The sequence below is a fragment of the Orbicella franksi genome, chromosome 8 (genome assembly GCF_964199315.1).
Source record: "Orbicella franksi chromosome 8, jaOrbFran1.1, whole genome shotgun sequence".
In the NCBI taxonomy this organism is placed as follows: Eukaryota; Metazoa; Cnidaria; class Anthozoa; order Scleractinia; family Merulinidae; genus Orbicella; species Orbicella franksi.
The window spans coordinates 26175873-26194908 of NC_138152.1; the positions used below are offsets into that span (position 1 = coordinate 26175873).

At 40.4% G+C, this 19036-nt stretch overlaps 1 protein-coding gene across 1 annotated transcript; it reads left to right on the plus strand.

Moving 5' to 3' along the window:
* Positions 1-28: 28 nt before the first annotated feature.
* On the plus strand, positions 29-18184 carry LOC145494002 (uncharacterized). Its single transcript, XM_081473470.1, has 18 exons — positions 29-120; positions 1005-1130; positions 1906-2015; positions 2424-2519; positions 3357-3473; positions 3717-3836; positions 4257-4373; positions 4667-4789; positions 4987-5109; positions 5668-5790; positions 6589-6762; positions 7090-7266; positions 7539-8860; positions 9277-9415; positions 9950-13888; positions 14106-14273; positions 14743-14979; positions 15625-18184. The coding sequence occupies exons 1-18, from the start codon at positions 29-31 to the stop codon at positions 15834-15836; spliced, it is 7515 nt and encodes a 2504-aa protein (XP_081329596.1). The 3' UTR covers positions 15837-18184.
* Positions 18185-19036: the final 852 nt, after the last annotated feature.

A 19036-nucleotide genomic window follows, 5' to 3' on the forward strand; every position in this document is an offset into this window, starting at 1 on the left:
AAGCTTTTACTGATCAAATTGCGAGGTCATGAAGGTTGCATGTTTCCCACTTTTGACAACTCTTTTTGTAGTGGTGATGGCCGGATACGTCATAAGCCAGTTAAGGTTGAGACCTGAAGGGTAAGTGTTATCGAATTCTTCTGTTACGCTGTCATCACTGTTAAAGGATTGAACCAACCCTTCATATGCAGTCAAATCGATTGATCGATCAAATGAAAGTACATACTCGTCCACAAAATGGGCGAAGGTGGGGGGGGGGGGGGGGGAGGCGCTTATTCGAGGGGGGGCGGGGCCGCTTACTCCAAATTTTGGTCGATAGATGGGCGTTTATTGAAGGGAGCGCTTACTCGAGGGGGGAGGGGGGCTAATTCGGGGATTTACGGTACTTTCTAATTAAAGAACAGCAATGCAAAATTGGTTATGTGAAAAACACACACACACATCCACACGCGCGCACACACACACACACACAAAAAAAAACAACAACAACAACAAATGTAGCAAATACCATGCTTTGAATTACGTTACTGCTTTTTTTCGCCATATAGTATCATCTTTGTCCATCCCAAAGGCTGATTCTTTGAAAACTGATTGCATTTAATCTGTTTTCTTTTCTTTTCCATTAATTACACTGTAAAGTGTTTCTTATTGCTATTGTTTTATGAAGTTTGACTTAGATTAATGTAGTCGACGACGAAACTGCAGAAATGAAATATAAACAGAGAGCGGATCACGCTTATCCTGATTAGCTCTTAATCGCGCTTTGATAAGGGTGCCCAGGAAAATAATTTGGGAAAACACGACAAAATACTGGTGTTAACTGGGTGCTCACCTGTGACGGGCTAAAATATTGGTCACTTTAAAGGAAATATTTAAGGGTCATTTTTTTATTGCGAGGAGTGAAAGGCTAAGGAAGGTGAGGTGGGTGCTTCAAAAGATGCGCCATTATTTTGATGTAACTCATTTGAGGTAGAATCACACACTTTTTATTGCTTCTGTTACAGTCGCAACGTGCTGACTAGGCATGTGAAGTACTACGCCACAGTTGGGACTTCTAGACGAACCATTAACCTACGTCGCACTTGCACAGTATCCTGCACCTGGAATTGTTGCTTTTGCACAAAATGCAAGTGAGTTTATTCCTTAATTTTTTTTAGCTGAGAATAAACACATACACTCGAGATGATACCTTACAATTTCCAGACATCTTGAACGAATTAAATTGATTAAAATAACATTAATTAATTAATCGTATCTATAACGAAATTCTCGATCGTGATTGGTTCTCCGCGCGCCTATTTGCCACGTAATTGGCGCGCGATCACGTGGGTGTCCAATTACAGGTATCCAATTTGGACTTTTTGTAATTGGACACCTGTAATTGGATACTCACGTGATTCGCACGTCGACTAGCGCGCTTTAATGGCTTCTTTGCAAAGTTTCGCGTAGTTTTCAAACCTTATGAAACGCGCTACATACGTTTTCGCTCAAAAGAAGTTCACAAAATACATTTTTAATTCCGAAATTTGTTATAGACACGATCAATTAGTAATTGGACCTCGTGTCGTACAATTCAGGGAGTAATCGTGCTTGTGATTTCAAATCGGCCTCTCGTTTCGCGCTCGTCCGATTTTAAAATTACTCGCACGATTACTCCCTGAATTGTACTCCACTCTGTCCAATTACTATTACTAATTATTTATTAATTAACTGATTGATTAATTGATTAATTAGATTATGACGTTATAGCCCAGCCCAGGCCTATCAATTTAAGACTACCTACAACATCTTCCAATAGCTCTTTATCTTTGTAAGTATATCTAAGTATATAAACATGTAAGCCAGGACATGCACATATTCAGCGAAATATAGAAAGAAACTTTATCTATTTCATTTATCTTGTAGAATTGTGTACAAATTGCAGTGGAAAACGTATTACACAACAGTAGCTCGATACAAACCACAATACTACTGTGCTTCAGGATGGAAACCAAGGGGCGACCAATGCACAATACGTATGTTTCTCACGTAAAATTTGAATGTCTAATAAAGAAATTGTGTAATGAATCTTTACATAGACCTTGCAGTTGTACTGATCTTTGCTATACAAGGGTGCAAATTTCTTTGAAAATCCCCACTGCACATTTAAAATAACAAGTAAGAATTATTAATTTTTTAAAAAGAAAACAATTTTTTTCATTTTACAAAACGTGTTTCGATATTCGTATGTCACCTTCAGTTGCAAATGTTCGACGGTCGCACATTTGAATTTTCACTGTATGCATGATAATGTTATAGAATTACGCCATAACAACATAACAAGCAAGAACATAACAAGCAAGAACAAAGAACGTCTGTAACTGAAATGGAAAGTTAAACCAAGCTCTGATACTATTTTTCATCGTCTTTTCTTTTCGCTTTAGCAATCTGCTCTGGTGGTTGTAGAAATGGGGGGACATGTACCAGTCCTGGAGTATGCCGGTGTACCCCCGGTTGGCGAGGATCCAGATGCAGAACGGGTAAGAAATATAATTTATTAATCGTATGCATGATTGTAAGTGAACTAAACGAAATTTACTTTTCTCTTAATACTACAAGTGAAACTATGGACCCTATTTTGGGATCCTTTCGGATAGCCAAATACAGCTGATGGGAAAAATGTTTTTGTAAAGTACTACTTTCTATCGTTTTTGTGTTTGATTCTTTGGTGGCTATCAGTGTCATACATTGAACTTCCGAAAAGTAACGACCTCCGAAAGTCAGGTCAAAAAACTGTGGCCGCTAGTAAATCTCGAAAGTAGTGACCTCCCAAAAGTAGCGAAATGACCCCCGCCCGAAAGTAGCAAGCCCGCGCCCATCCCAACCCCGAAAATAGCAAGAACATCGTTCTAATCAATAGTCAAGTGAAAGTTACGTATCGTGCTATAGTTGCTAATTATAATTAAACCACCCTACAACAAAGGAACTCGGAAGGTCCAACTAATGCCACGAAGCGTCGCAAAATGTCATTTCGTGCTTCATCTGTTCATATAGCGCCATTTTAAAACAAAATCTGTAAAACTCTCAGCAAGCAATAGGGACGACGGATGGTTTTAAGAATTTCCATCTTTTGTTGCTTTAAACGCGCTCAGACGCATCAACGTTAGATAACGTTTTCTGCTCCCGGGGGAAGTAACGACCTCCTGAAAGTAGCGAGCCCCAAAGGCTGCTAATTCCGAAAGTAACGAGGGTCGTTACTTTCGGAAGTTTACGGTAGCCTGCGTATAACAGACAGTCTGCATCGCCAGTGTGACACTGTCGGTTGCACTGCGGGCGATCAGTGTCGGGAAGCACGTTTTTATCCTCTTTCTCGACAGACAAAAACGAGTGCGCTACCAACAATGGCGGATGTCAGCATCACTGTGCTAATTCGCCAGGAAGCTACAGATGTTATTGCAACTCGGGTTACAGACTTTCTGGAAGGAACTGTCGAGGTATGCGTCATTTTATGCGCTGTAGTTAAGTTATTAAAGAGTAATGAGAATGAGGGCGATATCTTACAAGTAATTTAGTCTAGAGCCAACAAGTTCTCATGACATGATGTCATGTTAAGACTACAATATTGCATCTCATCCACACTTACATGGAGCAGTACTCAGCCATTGCATTATAGCTGTAATTTTCCTCTTGGAACTGGAAAAAAGGCAAACCTGGTCACTTATCTCTCATCCTAACAGATATTGATGAGTGCAGCGGATCAAACAACTGTCAGCAGAGATGCGTCAATAAACCCGGTAGCTACTCCTGTGCCTGTTACAGCGGCTATAGACTCAGTAAGGACTCCATAACGTGTTCAGGTACGTTGCTAGACTTGAAGCAGTTTTCATTTGAGTGTCTAAAGTAATTCACATTTGCTGAGTTTCTACACTAAGCCATTGGTTTAAAAAATACTCGTGCCACTTTGTTATCCAATGAGAAGTAAAACAAAAACAAATTGCGAGTGGCTCGCACACGTTTACTAGCACTTTGAGTCAGCAACATGTCTTAGGTTGGTGTTTTGATTGGTTCACTAGATTGTCTGCCTCCTTTTTGATTGGCTAGACTGATTACCTTGGTTTTTGGTTTTACGATGTTCAATTGAAAGATGGTCAGTTAGCTTTTGGACCATAAAAGGTATTCATTAGAATCGGCCTTGTATCCGTCATAACGCATACTTCTGCTACGTCCATCTATAAAACACTTCAAGTTAAGTTGTCATATATTTCTACACTTAATAGATATAGATGAATGTGCACAGCCCGTATGCCAGTACAGATGCAACAACACACTGGGGAGTTTCTTCTGCACATGTCCTCGAGGTTATCTCCTCACAACTAATAAGCGAGATTGTGCAGGTAAGTTGCAAGATCAACCATAGACATTCGCACCCAGTTATTGTCTTATTTTAAATGGCTGGTTACATATTTGGGAATGATCGGTCGATTCTACACTATTAAATTGCAAACATCAATAGCCGAATTCATACTGCTTCTCTTGGTATGACTATTGAGACCGCTCAATATTGCATTAACTGGAGATCGGCGTTTATGCTTGACTCAGTTCTCTGGTAATCAGATTTATAACTAAGACATTTAATTAAATTAAGGAGAATTTTACAAGTACTATATATTGTGTTCACTCGCTTCAGATCATGACGAATGCTTGACGGGAAAGCACACTTGTCAACAACGATGTGTCAATCATCCTGGAGGCTACAGCTGCGCATGTCAAGTTGGCTTTACCCTCAACAAGGATAACCAATCATGTTCAGGTGATAAACAGAAATACATCATCTCAAAATACTTTTACTTAAGAAAACTTTTATTATATGCCAATATATTTATTATATGTCAGCCTTCGGCTTCGGCTGATAACACTTACCTCGACCTTGATTATTCCGGATATCACAAAAACGCTCATCCAATAATTGTTTATTAACACGTACAAATGTGTTTCTTTACTTTGTAGATATCGATGAATGCAAGCTAGGTTTAGCTGGCTGTGGATACCAGTGCAACAATACGATTGGGAGCTTCCAATGCATTTGTCAAAATGGATATTTTCTAAACTTTGACAATCGAACCTGCTCAGGTGCGTTACGATCGGCCTCATGTTGACAGACTTTACCTGTTGCGTAAAATGAGACAATGGTCCGTATGTTGATTATAACATACTCCATCCGGTTTTGGAAGAGACGGAACAAACGTCTGCAAGTGATCCCAGAGATTACGCCTATCTACCAGCTGGGGCACTTGTAGCATCTTCATTGACTAGTAACCTATTTTCTTCCTCTTTTGAATCCTCTCAATGCTTTTTCTTTTTTTGCTATTTCCACTTTGTTCGACGCCGTCTTGCAACCCCAGCTTTCAAATGCCTCTCACAATTTCTAAAAGGAAACAACTGCCATACAGGTTAAGAAGGCTACAATCACTGCAAAAACGAGAACAAATGGCCAAGCATTAAAAGATCGCCAGTATAGCACAGAATATGTAAAACTATTATCAAAAGCAGAACAAAACAAACCATTGTATGGATTGCTTCTTGCACGGACGATAAAAGCACTTAATCCAATTGGTAAGAACATGTTTGTATTGCAGACGTTTGGCACTGTGATAACGCCCCAATCACCCTTATCTCCTTTTTCTTCAGACCAAGATGAATGCAAAAACGGTCAACATACCTGTAACCAGATTTGTGGCAATACTCCAGGAAGCTACTATTGTATGTGCAGGCCAGGATACTACCTGGATGGTGACTTACGGACTTGCAAAGGTATCAAATCTGCATCAAAAAAGAGAGAGTATTGAGAACGCGAGTGACGGAGTGAACGAGGAGAAAACGTGTGGGGTGACCGTTGATAGTGGCGGTCATAAAATTGACAAATACCCGATACAATAGGCCATATTCGTATTCTCGGTATTGGACTGGAACTAGCTTGCAAATGAGGCTAATGCGGGGAGTGTTTGCAAATGACTCTAATCGTTTTTTTAAGGACTATGATATTCCCCCACACAAGCCTCCATTTCAAGCTAGTGCCAGTCCAATGTCGAGGATACGAATATGGCCTATTATTGCATGCCTGTCGTACAGGAAACCATACAGACATTAATTTAATCGATATTAATCCAGATTCGAGATTTGAAAAAAAATTTCAATTTGAATAGTCTCGCTGCGGAAAACCTCATCCGTAGAATGGAAATGGAAATGAAGAATGATATAAAAACAAGGCATGCATGATTGATCATCGCAGTTATACACACAACAGTTGTGAAATTAAAGCCTAAAAACAATTCAGGCCTGAACGGGACTCGAACCCATACCGGTGCTGTGCCGGCTTTAATTTTACAAGTGTTGTGTATATAAATCCAATGCTCAATCATGTCTTGATATCTTTCTCCGCAGTTCAAATATATGATGTTTCATATATTCAATTGTAATATGAAGCCATGAAAGTTTCAAACTGTACTTGACTCCTTTGCTCTTCGAAGGAACCCATGACCGGGCAAAAACTTAACAACGGATATTATATGCGAATCTTACTGTATCCAAACTAATTCATCTCTTTACCAGGATACCCATGTTCATCGATAACTCAGCCAGCCAAGGGCTACATGAACTGCACGGGAAAAACAATGGACAGCGTCTGTGGGTTCAGCTGTCAAGATGGGTACGAACTAGTTGGATCACAAGCTCGCATATGCTTGGCCAGTGGGCACTGGAGTGGACAGCGCGCTTTTTGTAAAGGTACAATAAACGAAGTAAATCTATCACATTTTTGATAGTAAATAGCGTTTTGTCTGCTGAGTTTCGAAACTAAGGAGATGATTATACTAGAATACGACTGGTTGACCCTTACATAGGGGAAACACTCCCAGCGTAGCATTTGTGCAATGACGCCGATTTGATTTTCCCTCCCTAAAGGAACACGAGAGTATTAGAGAGTATGCGTATACACCTCTAGCATTCATTATTATTACTATTATTATTATTGATTATTGATTATCGTTAATTAATCGCGTTCGTATCAATACGTACATAGTAAGTTTCACCTTTCTTGTCTTTTTGTTGCAGTCAAAAATTGTGAAAAACCAACTTCTCCTGTAAATGGATATGTTAGAATTCCTTGTTCAACGATCTTCAAAGGAAAATGTTCGTTTGCGTGTCGTCCAGGATTTTTCGTAAATGGGAGCAAAATATTTTCTTGTTCCGCGAATTCCAAGTGGGAACCAACTCCTGGCCAGTGTGATGGTAAAGATAAAGTTTGTAAGATTGTAATTTTGAAAGTTAGTCATAATTAAAAAAATAAAAGCATCATAGTGTTACGTGTGCAAATTTGCTTTTTTAGCCCTGTTTTCTCCTCCTATTCCACAAGTGGAAAAGAAGATCCGTTCATAGAAGTGTTCTTTTTTCAGTTTAATCAGAAAAGCAACGAGACTGCCTATGAATCTGAGCACACTCAATTTAATTTTTTCATTAAAATGTAGCAAAGTATTCTTAAACGTCTCCATTATTGCTTGCAGCAATAACAGTGTGTCATCCAAACCCTTGCCATAATGGAGGTGGATGCAGTGCCATTGACAGTACTTCCTTTAGGTGTAACTGCACCGAGACCACTTACATGGGAAGCAGATGTCACATTGGCATTTTCCGCAAACCAAAGTACCCACGGCTTCAAGAAAGAAACAGTGTGACCATCACTTTTGAACTGTCTCCACCTGAGAAGGAGCTTACCATCACACCACATGCCAAGGGGGTAGAATTCGTACCGCGCAATTTGGTAATTTCTCCAGTGCAGCTGGAAGATGGAAAACTGTACCGTGCCAATATGACGATTACAGCGCGTCTACCTGGCATCCATTCAATCACTTACACTCTGGCTGGCGTTGCAGCTGATTCGTACCAGTCAGTGACTCCAGACACTGTGATTGTGCTTGAGAACGGCACATCTTGCAACGGTAGTCTCGGCAACAGTTTACCAGTTGGTTGCCATAAAATTGAACTTTTAAAGTGCCCTCTTGCTGGTCATTCCTTGCATGCCAAATCAACAGAGTCGTGGAAAATTACTCGAGGGAAGGTCAGCACCAAAGGAATTGCTTCTGTCCTGTCTCTAAATAATCTTACATTACCACTGGGTCTACAGGGAGCGGCGCTTGACAAATTGAATGCTTCGCAGTTGCCTGCTTCAACAAGCAAAGATCAATGCAAAGCCCAATCTACTAGAAATATTCAATGCCTTCCTACTGAGATCTTAGCATGGGTATTTATCCAGTCCTTAAGAGGCAGTCTTCCCGTCTGGTTCCGTTTGATTCCATCAAAAACCTTATCGAGCTTTGACACGAACGACGCAATAACCTACATATGGACCGGATTGCAACTAAAAGGCGTCTTAAAAGGCTTAGGATTGTCAATTAACGAGCAGTCCTATTACTCAGCACTCCTTTACACGGGTGATTTATCTGTCGAGGTTAACAAAAGCAGCGTGACACTTCCTAAATACAACGAAAATACCCACCTCGTTGTTACTGAACTTTGTTCACAATCTTGGCCTGCTAATGTACTTATAATGTTTAACCCACTCTCATACGAAGCCCTACAAAGCATGCCAATTTATCATCAGCTTGCAGCTCAAGGCTGGAATATTTCCGCCATGGCCGTGCAGTTTTCAAGACGTAGTGTTCTTAACTTTTCGGTGAATACGAGGAAGCAAAGCAACACACTCGTATCAGGCGACTTGGAACTATTTGGAAGAGTAGAAAAGGTCATGAATGGTTCGCATCCAATCAGTTCGTTGGGCGTGCTTTTTGGAGGAAATGCGACTTATCAAACACCAGATATTAACAAAGTAAGTAGTTACAGAGTGGAGAGCCTGTTTCTTAATCTAAAGTAGTAATCCCTCTTGAGTACACGAATTTTGACTTTTTGTAAGATCTGTGCAAAACATATGAAAATCATGATTTATGTCTAACACGACTCTCGAGCTGACAGGAAAAGGTCCTGTTTTCCAACCACTTCACGACATTTTCACCTTAATCATATGTCTTGTTCAGGAAAAGAGGGCCTGATCATTGATGAATACTGCCGGAAGGATGTTTGAATGCCTTAAATGCGGTACCGGTTTGACTGTCGCCATAAAACACTTGAAACAGCCTAAGCACCGGACTGAAACAAGCCCGAGTGTACCGTTTAATTTTTTTTTTTTCAAGAGATAAAGGTAAAAATGTATACTTATGTGTAATTGTTCCACTCTTTGAAATACAGGTGTGGATTACCAATCCCAACTTTTGGCAGGCTGGATTTAGTGGAGAAGTGACCATAAGCATGAGCCTCTTCTTGCAAAAGCAAAATGTATCAGTGCAGCTTCAACTGGATGAAAGCTCTGGACTTGTGCAGTACCGCGGTAAGTCTATAGGAGTACATCTACATCTACATCTACATTTATTAAGTTGGTAAAATCATTAAGACATCGCACCAACTAAATTATAAAGTATGAGTATAGGTATGACTTCCAACGTATGGCAAAATTGATGTTTGACTTCATAACATCGTTACAAATGGGTCTATGTTTCTTAACATATTGCGAATGATAGCTAGGGTTTGTATTGAGCTATGCTTAAAAACGTTTCATCTCGACAAGTATAAGAGACGATGAAAGCGGTAACTCTTAATCTTCAACCTCTCTTGCTACAGCGTAACAAAGTTGATTCCAAGGTGTAAGTTCTTGGACGTAAAAAAAGTCGTTTTTGAGACGTTTTTTCTTTACCTTCCCATCGCCTTATTGTAAACGTATGAGCAGGTATCTATTCATAGGATAGCAACGTTTTGATATAGGTCCATTAAAACCTGTAAAAGCTATCTCATAATTGATAGGCGCTAAATTATATTGCACAAAGAAGTTTGTCAAAACAAGAATGCGTTACTTTTTTTCTATCAGATTCTCCAAACAACACTTCTTGCAAGATAACAGGTATATACGAATTGTTCCTGATGGGCCTTTTGAAAAAGGATCCCTTCACTTCTGCTCTTCTCAGTTCCTTCATTGAAATTCCAAGTGATGTCTTGGAGGTATCTTTATATGCCTATTCACATCTTCTGAACAGCTCTTCCTTAATAAAAGAGCCAACGATATCGGCCATCCATCTGGTATGTTACTTGAGTGGGATTGTCAAATTTGGACCGCTGAGGTTTCCCAACATGTCCATTAACATTTACTCAGAAGATTTCAGCACATGCGTTAGTAATCGGTCTAGTACTCCAGGCTTAAAACTTTCAGCCACCTTTAAAAAACAGGAGACTTTGGGAAGATTCTTTACATGTCTCAGTTCGGATTCACTCGAGATTTTTCTACCTTCCGACAGCCTGAACAGCACTGAAGGAATCCTTGACACAACAGTGGCATTACTTGGTGACTCATTTCGAGCTCAAGTGACAATTTCAAATACTTTTCTACGCTTTCAAAGAGACGTCTATTTATTCAGTAATTATCAGCTGTCCCTCAATGGTTCGAGCAACCTTCAGCCATGGGATTTTCTGAATTTAAAAGTCACTGGAAAATTCGGTAAATCGGCCTTCAAAGGGGATCAGAATGCACTGGAAAATAAGGTGAAAGGATTGATAAATGATTACATAAATGTCGTGGTTAGAAATACATTCCAACGACTCAAGGTTCTGCAAAAAACAGACCAGAAAATGATTGCCAGAATCGACAGACTCAAATTTAGACTCGCCCAAGCAGAAAATAACACTCATCTGGCTGTAAGTCGATATCAATGGGCGCTAAAGACGAAGCAAGTCGCCCTAAAGGATATAAAAAACGCAGAGGAGAAGTTATCGAACAGCAGCCAAGAGCTGAATCACCTGAAAGCATCCCTTGAACGTTTATGCTCCGTAATTGAATGTCCCTATGTCTGTGTGACAGGGACATTTTGTAATACCTGCTATAAAGATCTCATTAGCAAAGAACAGGGAGTTTGTCCGGCGACCTGTCATAACGTCGTGAAGCAAAGAGTTCCACCCTTTTCTGAGGGTGGGCTTTGTCTAGAGGAAACGTGCGAACACTCAGGACTGAGTAAGGGTGAATTTCTAAAATGTAACGTAAATCAGGTGCTTAAGGCTACAGTCACTGTAGGAATAACAACTGGACTATCAATGATAGGTGTTCCTCCACCGATTGCGTATGTCGCTTCCAATGCTGCAGTTAATGCTGCATATAAATACCATGAAAGAAAGAGTAAAAGGGAAGCAGCGGGAGAAGGGGGGAAGGAAGTGGCTAAAGGAGTAAAAGATGCAATAAAAGACCCAAAAAAACTTGCTTCCAAGGCCACAGCTCGTGTAACCTCACCTGTTGCCTCTATAGGAAAAGACGCTTTGCTGGGTTCATTGCTTGAATGCGTTGACTATAGCGATAAATTGACATGCAAAGACCACATTAATAATTGTCCTAAGGAAGTCTTCAAATACACGTACACCAATGTACCATATCAGTGCGTGAAATCTTGTCAGGTTAACGTCCTAAAAGACACAATTGCTTCTCCGTGTTGCCAAGAAGTAAACTGCGCTTCACGAATCAAAGAGCTGAAATGCAAAGAAAAGAACGCGTTTTGTCGTATTGCTAGAGAAAAGGCTATGTCTAAGTTGAATGCAGCTGAAAAAGGAATATTAAAACCACTTCTAGAATTACAACAAGCGAAGAAAGTACTCAACGCTGCCGAGATTGAATTGGCTAAAAGCAAACTTGAGCTAGAATCTGCTAAAAGTAAACGTGACACCCTTAAAAGAGCACACATTGCAATCTCAAAAGCCGTGAACATTTCGCAGAGGTCGAATGAACAGAATCGGGCACTCATTCAAGACGCAATTAAATTGGCTCAGCTCTGGAACAGCACTAACGGAACTTCCCTGGTGGAGATAAAGGAAATATCGTTTGATGTCACTTTGTCTTCACCTTCCGAAACTCAATTTCCAGTGGAGTTCAAAATAGCCTCCGCCAGTGAAGAGAAAGCCATCTTTCCAATCGTCAACTTTGCATCACTGAACGATTCTTTAGGGCTGACAGCCAAGCGGATCGTAAAGGCGCTTTTTGGCAATGTGAACGTTGTTCTCCGCTCTGGGCATCCATTAAATCAGGAGGCTTCGACACAAGACAAAGGTAGAAGAAAGCGTGCTTTCGATGAAAGGGGCTTGGATGTAACACCCTTGGTTATGTTAAAAAAGAAATGTGCTTTGGTGACGAACTATCACCGTGCCCTTAGTGACATAATAAGTACACTATATGACATCTCTAGAGAATCGTTACATCTTGTTGACAACTTAACAAATCACATTTTGGAACAAAAGCACGCAGAAGATCAAGATTTTACTGTTAACGTTACACAAGCTGCTAAACTTGGGCTTTCAAACAAAGATATTGTTGACTCAGTGAAAGCTGTGCCTGCCGACGAGGAGGTGATGAATTTAGTCAGCTTATTTGAGCTTGCAAATGCCACCAACCAGAACAAAATCCAAGCAGGGATAGATATGGTATTCAAGGACTGGGAAGCAAGTATGGAAACCGTGTTTAACAGTACATCACTAGAATGCGTTGGCTTCGTAGATTGCATGGAGGATTTTGTAGACAACTTGCTTTATCTCTACCAAGGGGTCGATATCCCCGGGGCAGTCCGTTTGCAGAAACAAATTGCAATTCTCGGTGCTGAGGTCAAAAACCTACTTTCTCATGAAGACCTGTCAGTGGCGGAAGCTACCGAAAAGTCCTTGAGAATTCTGCTCATGTTGCGAGATATAAAAGATGAAAAGGTCTTCTGTGCCGTCGCTCCTAACATAACTCATAATCCAGCGGCAATGAAAGACTTGAAAATCGGACAGACACTTGAGTTGTCTTGCAATGCATCAGGAGACCCAGCACCATCTTATCGCTGGAGGAAAAATGGCGTCCTTCTGCCAGGGACCAACAAAGAAACTTTGCGCATCGAGAAAGTAACGGCAAATGACAGTGGTAACTATACGTGTGAAGCATACAACCACATAAAGGTGGAACCATCAACAGCCTCGTACATTATTGTACACGCACCACCAACCATGGTGTATCAGGCTCCAAGCAACCTGAACATACCCGTGAACACTAGGTTTTATATGCGATGTAACGCGACTTCCATCACAAAGCCGCTTCGATACCAGTGGCTATTTATGCCATTAAATGGTGATGGGTATATTATAGTTCCAAATGGCAATTTCTCTGTGTTAACCTTTAACTTTGTGCAGAAACAAGATGAAGGACTTTACAAATGCAACGTGTCCAATCCATTTGACTACACCCTATCCCATAGCGTTCGTGTCCGAGTTCTTGGTTTCTCTTTGGTTGTGCCTTCTTTTGGATTTTCCTTCGAGATTGTCGGCGACAATAGAAGCCTCAACGACGCTTACGTAGACAGCAACAAGGTAAACAATGGTGGAAATCCGCTTCATGCCAGCGAAAACTTCAAGCAAGACGTACAATTAGCGCTCATGAGGAATGTAAACAACTTAGTTGCCCTTCCTTCCAATGCAGTGCAAGATGTTAGGATACGAGACTGCGAAATCATCGACGAGGACAACAATATTTCCTGCAATGCGTCTTTCAGAATACTGAGCTTCAACATGACAGGTCCCGAGTCTACGAATAGAAGCGAAGAAGAAAACGCTGTGAGTGTCATGGATTCTGCAAAGCATTTACAAAGTGCCGCAGCATTGCTAGTGAATGAGTCCAATGCAAGAAATATCAGTTTAACTGTTAGAGGTGTTAGACTAAAGGTTGACCCAGCCTCATGGAGTGTCGGAGAATACATATCTTTATGTCCCACTGGCCAAGTCTTGTTTGACAACAACTTCGTTTGTGGTAAGTAAACTTTGTGCATTTGTCTGCTAAATTGTACCAGCCTTTCTTAAGAGTGTAGCATGCCTGTTGAGGGCCATTTATTACTACAGTGAATCACGTTCGATTATTTTCCGTAACGGTGCTCTAACGAGGTGACTTCTCCGATTCTTCGCTCAAAACGCAGCATTGTATGCATCTTTTACAAATTTAACGCTTTTCTTCCACTTACTTCTTTCAGTTAATTGTCCACCGGGTACTCTGGGGGCCATACACGGGGCGTTGCCCGCCTGTTTATCCTGTCCCGCAGAAACATATCAGCCTAATGAAGGACAGACGTCTTGCGTGCCTTGTCCCCCGGGATCAAGCGCCCGCAGAAGAGGATTGGAAAATCTATCTTCTTGCAAAGGTGAGACACGATGCTTGTTTGATTAATTTTTGTTTAAATTAATTGAACTTAACGTTTCGCGACCTAATCAACCACGAACAAAGTCTACTTTCCCCTTACAATACCAAAGAAAAACAAATAGGTAACTTAGAAGAATGTAAGTATTTATTGACAGAGCTAATATCCCACTGCACGAGAATAGAAATTCCTAATCGCCTGGATAAAGCGGTTGTCACTTGATTGGTTTCGCATTATTACGCTGCACAATCGTCTTAAAAAAAACTCTAGTCACTTCCTGATCCAGTAAGGAGTAAAACCAAAATCAATCACAACTAACTCGCACAGGTTTTCTCGCAATTCGTGTCAGCTACTTAGCTTGTAGTTACGATGAGTTTTGATTGGTTCTTTGGATTGTCTATGTTTTTAACGACATTCAATTGAAACCCGCTCTATATCTCTATTAAAAGGCAGGCTTTCTCCTATTCAACAGATCTGTCACCAGCAACTACAACCTATCAGCAGACCTCTCGGTCCTCAGATGTCTCTACAAAGTCATCAGTGCCTTCAGGACCTACCACATTTTCCTTGATCACCTCAAAAGCTCCGGAAAAAGATGACGTCACGACCAACGAGCCCGAGTCTCTGGATCTTTATGGTCACGATATTGATTCTAAGTGGAAAATAGCGTTCGGAGTTTGCTTGGCTATAATTATCATTCTATTGGCGGGTACGTTTCAAGACTATAGGTCTTAGAAGTATCTACTTTCCTCTTGGTATACTTTTCACAGGAGTGGAGCGCATTCGCATATGATATGAAAACTTTATGGATAAAGGCATATAAAAAAATACGGATATATCTGTGTGGTGCCCTTAGTGGAAGCGCCCAAAGGGTTGTATTGAGTCCGCTTTTAATCTCTCAGGGTTGCATTATGTCTACGTTTTGGGGAGCAGGGATGGCGCAATGATGAGAGCGCTCGCCTCCCGGCACCGATGCGGCTCGAGTTCGATGCCGGCCTGGTGCCATGTTTGGGTTGAGTTTTCTCCGGGTTCTCAGGTTTTCTTCCCTCCACAAAAACCAACACTCAAAATTCCAATTCCACTAGAATAGAGGATCCGCATGAAAACCAGCTAAGGCTGATGTGGTTCTCTCTCTAAATATTGTCATTTATTTATTTACCTTCTGTGGCCGAGATAATGGCTTGGGAAAATCACAACGCTTTCCGATAGAGAAAAGAAAACTGGGAATATTCCCTGCGTTGGCAAAATGTGAAATACGGTACAGTCAAATGCTCTGAAACGTATAATGCATGATAAATTGAATGAAAAATGGGAGTGGCCAAGTCTAATAGCCCTGTGCAATTCTCACTTTAAGGAGTGGTGTTCTACGCCATAAACTACCGTGTCAAGAGAATCGGCTGGTTTAAAACCGCACCAGATGATTCCAAGAAGGGAACAGAAACTGAAAAGGGTCAATGCTTCCAGAATCCGGTTTACGATGTAAGCGAGGTTGTGAAACAGGAGTCACTTTACAGTCACGATAACCCAGTCTACCAGATGACGGATGACACTGAAAGGGAGATTTAACACTTGGACTGGGCCACACTGTTACAATCTGGTAGTGCTTTTCAGTAGCTTTTTTCGGGACGCCTTTACTAGATGTTAGTTATTTTATCACTTGACCAATCAAATAGAGTTAGTGTAGAAGCGAGACATCAATCAGTGTAGCCGCAAGTCGATTGATATCATGTAAATTGTTCTCTCTTTGATTGACTCAACCTTTTCTTAACTCCTAAACCTCCAGCGGAGACGGGGACGGGGCGAAAGAGACAGACAAACGAGAAACATAACCAAGGTAGAAAAGATTTTTATGCGGAAAGTACTTGCGTTTTTCTTAGTCCATGTCTCTTTATACTTTCCTGGCGAGTGTACTTAGAGAGTTAGATTAGTTCGACCGCAAGTGCGTTTATTTGAACCGTTCCCCATGATCTGTTAGCCCAGAACAACAATTGGATCTGACTTCTATCAGCCCTACCTACAGCGGTATGGAGATACGTTTAACATTCAGTTAAATCCTTAGCTATAGTCACACTCTTGAATAGACTATGGTAATAACTAAGAAGCTAAAAAAAAAACAAAGTAGTGACAAAACTTAAATTTGTTGCATATTTGCTGGGAAAATTTTTTTCAGGAAATTTGATTTTTGAAAAAAAAAATTTGAAAAGCGTAACTTCATATGAAAAGTAAACTTGCGAACAAACTTCAAAAAACGTTTCTAATTACAGTGTGTAATGGAAACTTAAGCGGCATTGATGTTCGCTCTCAGTTCGAAAAGCATGGAGTTTCACATTTTTAGCCGAGTTAAACTAAGTTCCATATACGCTAGCTACATTTTACATTGCTTTTAAACTTTTGGAGAGCTGAGGCTAATGGTCTCATTTGCAAAAACATGTGAACGATTATGACGACGACGACGACGACGACGACGACGATGATGATGATGACGATGATGAATGTCTTTTGATGCTGTCTGGTTTTGAGTTTTTATTTAGTAGTATAACTATAGGGAGCATACAGAGTTCTTTTAATAATTTTTAAAGAGAAAACGTTTGCTTTCCTGATATGTCTCTAACAATTTTTTAACGGCAGTTAGAGTATATTGAGATTTTTTTCCTTTTCGGATGCTAGTTTTTGGACCAGTTCTTTACTACGATGTAGCATTACCGCAATCAGTCGTCTGTTAAGACTACAGTCAATCCAAGTCGCTTTTACACATGTTATAAAACACGTTTAGTTTCGGCTCGAATGCCCGACTAATGTGCCTCAGATCTTGAGAAACTGGTACGAGAAGAGCGACATCTGTTTAATCATAGTTAATAGAGGGAAATGGTTGAGAAGCCCCGCAAACAAAGAAGCAAACAAATCGGGTGAGATTTACGTTGGATGATCCTTGACCCTGCTGTGCACTTCTTTTTGTTTTATGCTCCTGACTGACTATGCATGATTACATAATCGCAATGCTTCCATTGGTTAGTTGTATGATCACACATAACCACCTTTGTATTTCGCCTAGTTTTGTGCAGGATCAACACCCAAAATAGCCAACAAAAACATACAACAAAGAACTTTGCTAGTTTTCATAACCATTTCCTTCTATTAACGATGCTCTGATTAAGGCTCTAACGACGATTAAAATATGCTAAACATTTTAAGCTCACATATACCTCTTGAAATTTTCAGTACTTTTATTTGCTGGAGTTTTGAAGCGTCCGCAATAAATTTGGAAACGTTTTTGGTTTCTGCGGTTGTATCACTGTTTACTCATCAGTTTGCCGTTTTCATGCATATTATGATTTTCTATTCTATGCCAAAGTTCGACAAAGCCGTATACGGGTAAAATCGTGACCCGATCTAATTTATCATGCTCTCCATTAGCCCGTACTTTTTGTCACGTCACGCGAAAACAATACAAAATTTATAAGTTGTTAACTAAACTGTTTAAAATTATTTCACCTCTAAACGGCAGAACTAGCGAAAAAGCAACATTACAACACTAGCCATATGTTAGATGCTAATAACATTTCTGCAAAAGGTTATCTGCGTGATATCAGGTTTTAATTTCTGCAGAGTGGCTCTAAAATTAGTTCAACACCATCCAGACACCAAATACATTCGAAAACAGAAATGCCATATACGATAAAATCTAAGAACACTCACAATAATATTTCCAGCCTAAAATCGGCAGAAAAATAAGAAAATTCAGCCTAGGGCGGAAAAACGACATTCTTGACTGTGCTCTGTTCCGTTGTAAAGCACGTAGAAAGCGGTAGAGCACGAAAGAAAGTGTGGGGAAAACACGAGATATAGTCGTGTTTCTCTCTACTTCGTGAGTGCTCTACCGCTTCCCAAGACATTTCTCGTTTTCATTTAAACAACCCACGATTTTGCGAAATTCGGTTAGTCATCTAAACAAACACAAGGTTTATTTCGCTAATCTATGTGAACTACTGATAAACGACAAACGGGGAAATGATTTTCGCAGCTGACCTCTAGGAAAACACTCGTTACCATGAAAAATTGTTTCGGCATGCGCTTTCCCTCTCGAAAGTGCAACGAAAACTAACTCGCATGAAATAGTAAACAGGCATGGATGATCTACAAACCTATTTTCACCACTGATAAATGCGCCTTTTCAACATTCTGGCATAACGAAAGAGAATCGAGTTTTCGCTGTTCAAAGCGTCTGATAAACTGCTGACATGAAAATCCGAAAAAACACCAGCTTTACTTTCTGCCGGGGATTCCTTGATCTGCACTCGAGATTTCAGTATTGAAGAGGCTCGAAGAAGAAATCTGCAGCATAATCCTGATTTTGTATCCTTCTGGGGAGAGAAAGTGGTTCGAAAAATCAAACTGGATCCATTTCTCCTAGGAACCAAAATTGCTTCGAATCATCGACGGGCTCGAAAAACCGGGATTCCACTGCGCATATCGGATTTAAAAGCTTTTATATCGAACCACCACGAACTAATGGTCGTTAAATCGTTTCTACCACTGTACGAAGACATAATGTCTTGTTTTCTTCGTGCCCCCCTCCCCCCTCGAAGTATCTTTATAATAAGAGCTGCTAGACCAATAAGCGCCCTTATTTTAATGAACACCGCCTAATTTCCGACAAGTGGACTTAAAGGGACATTGCCACCATTTAAGCATGATTTGAGAAATCTCAAAAACATATATCGATCTTTGGCAGCTGAACAATAATGGTTTTATCTTGTAGGGTAGTT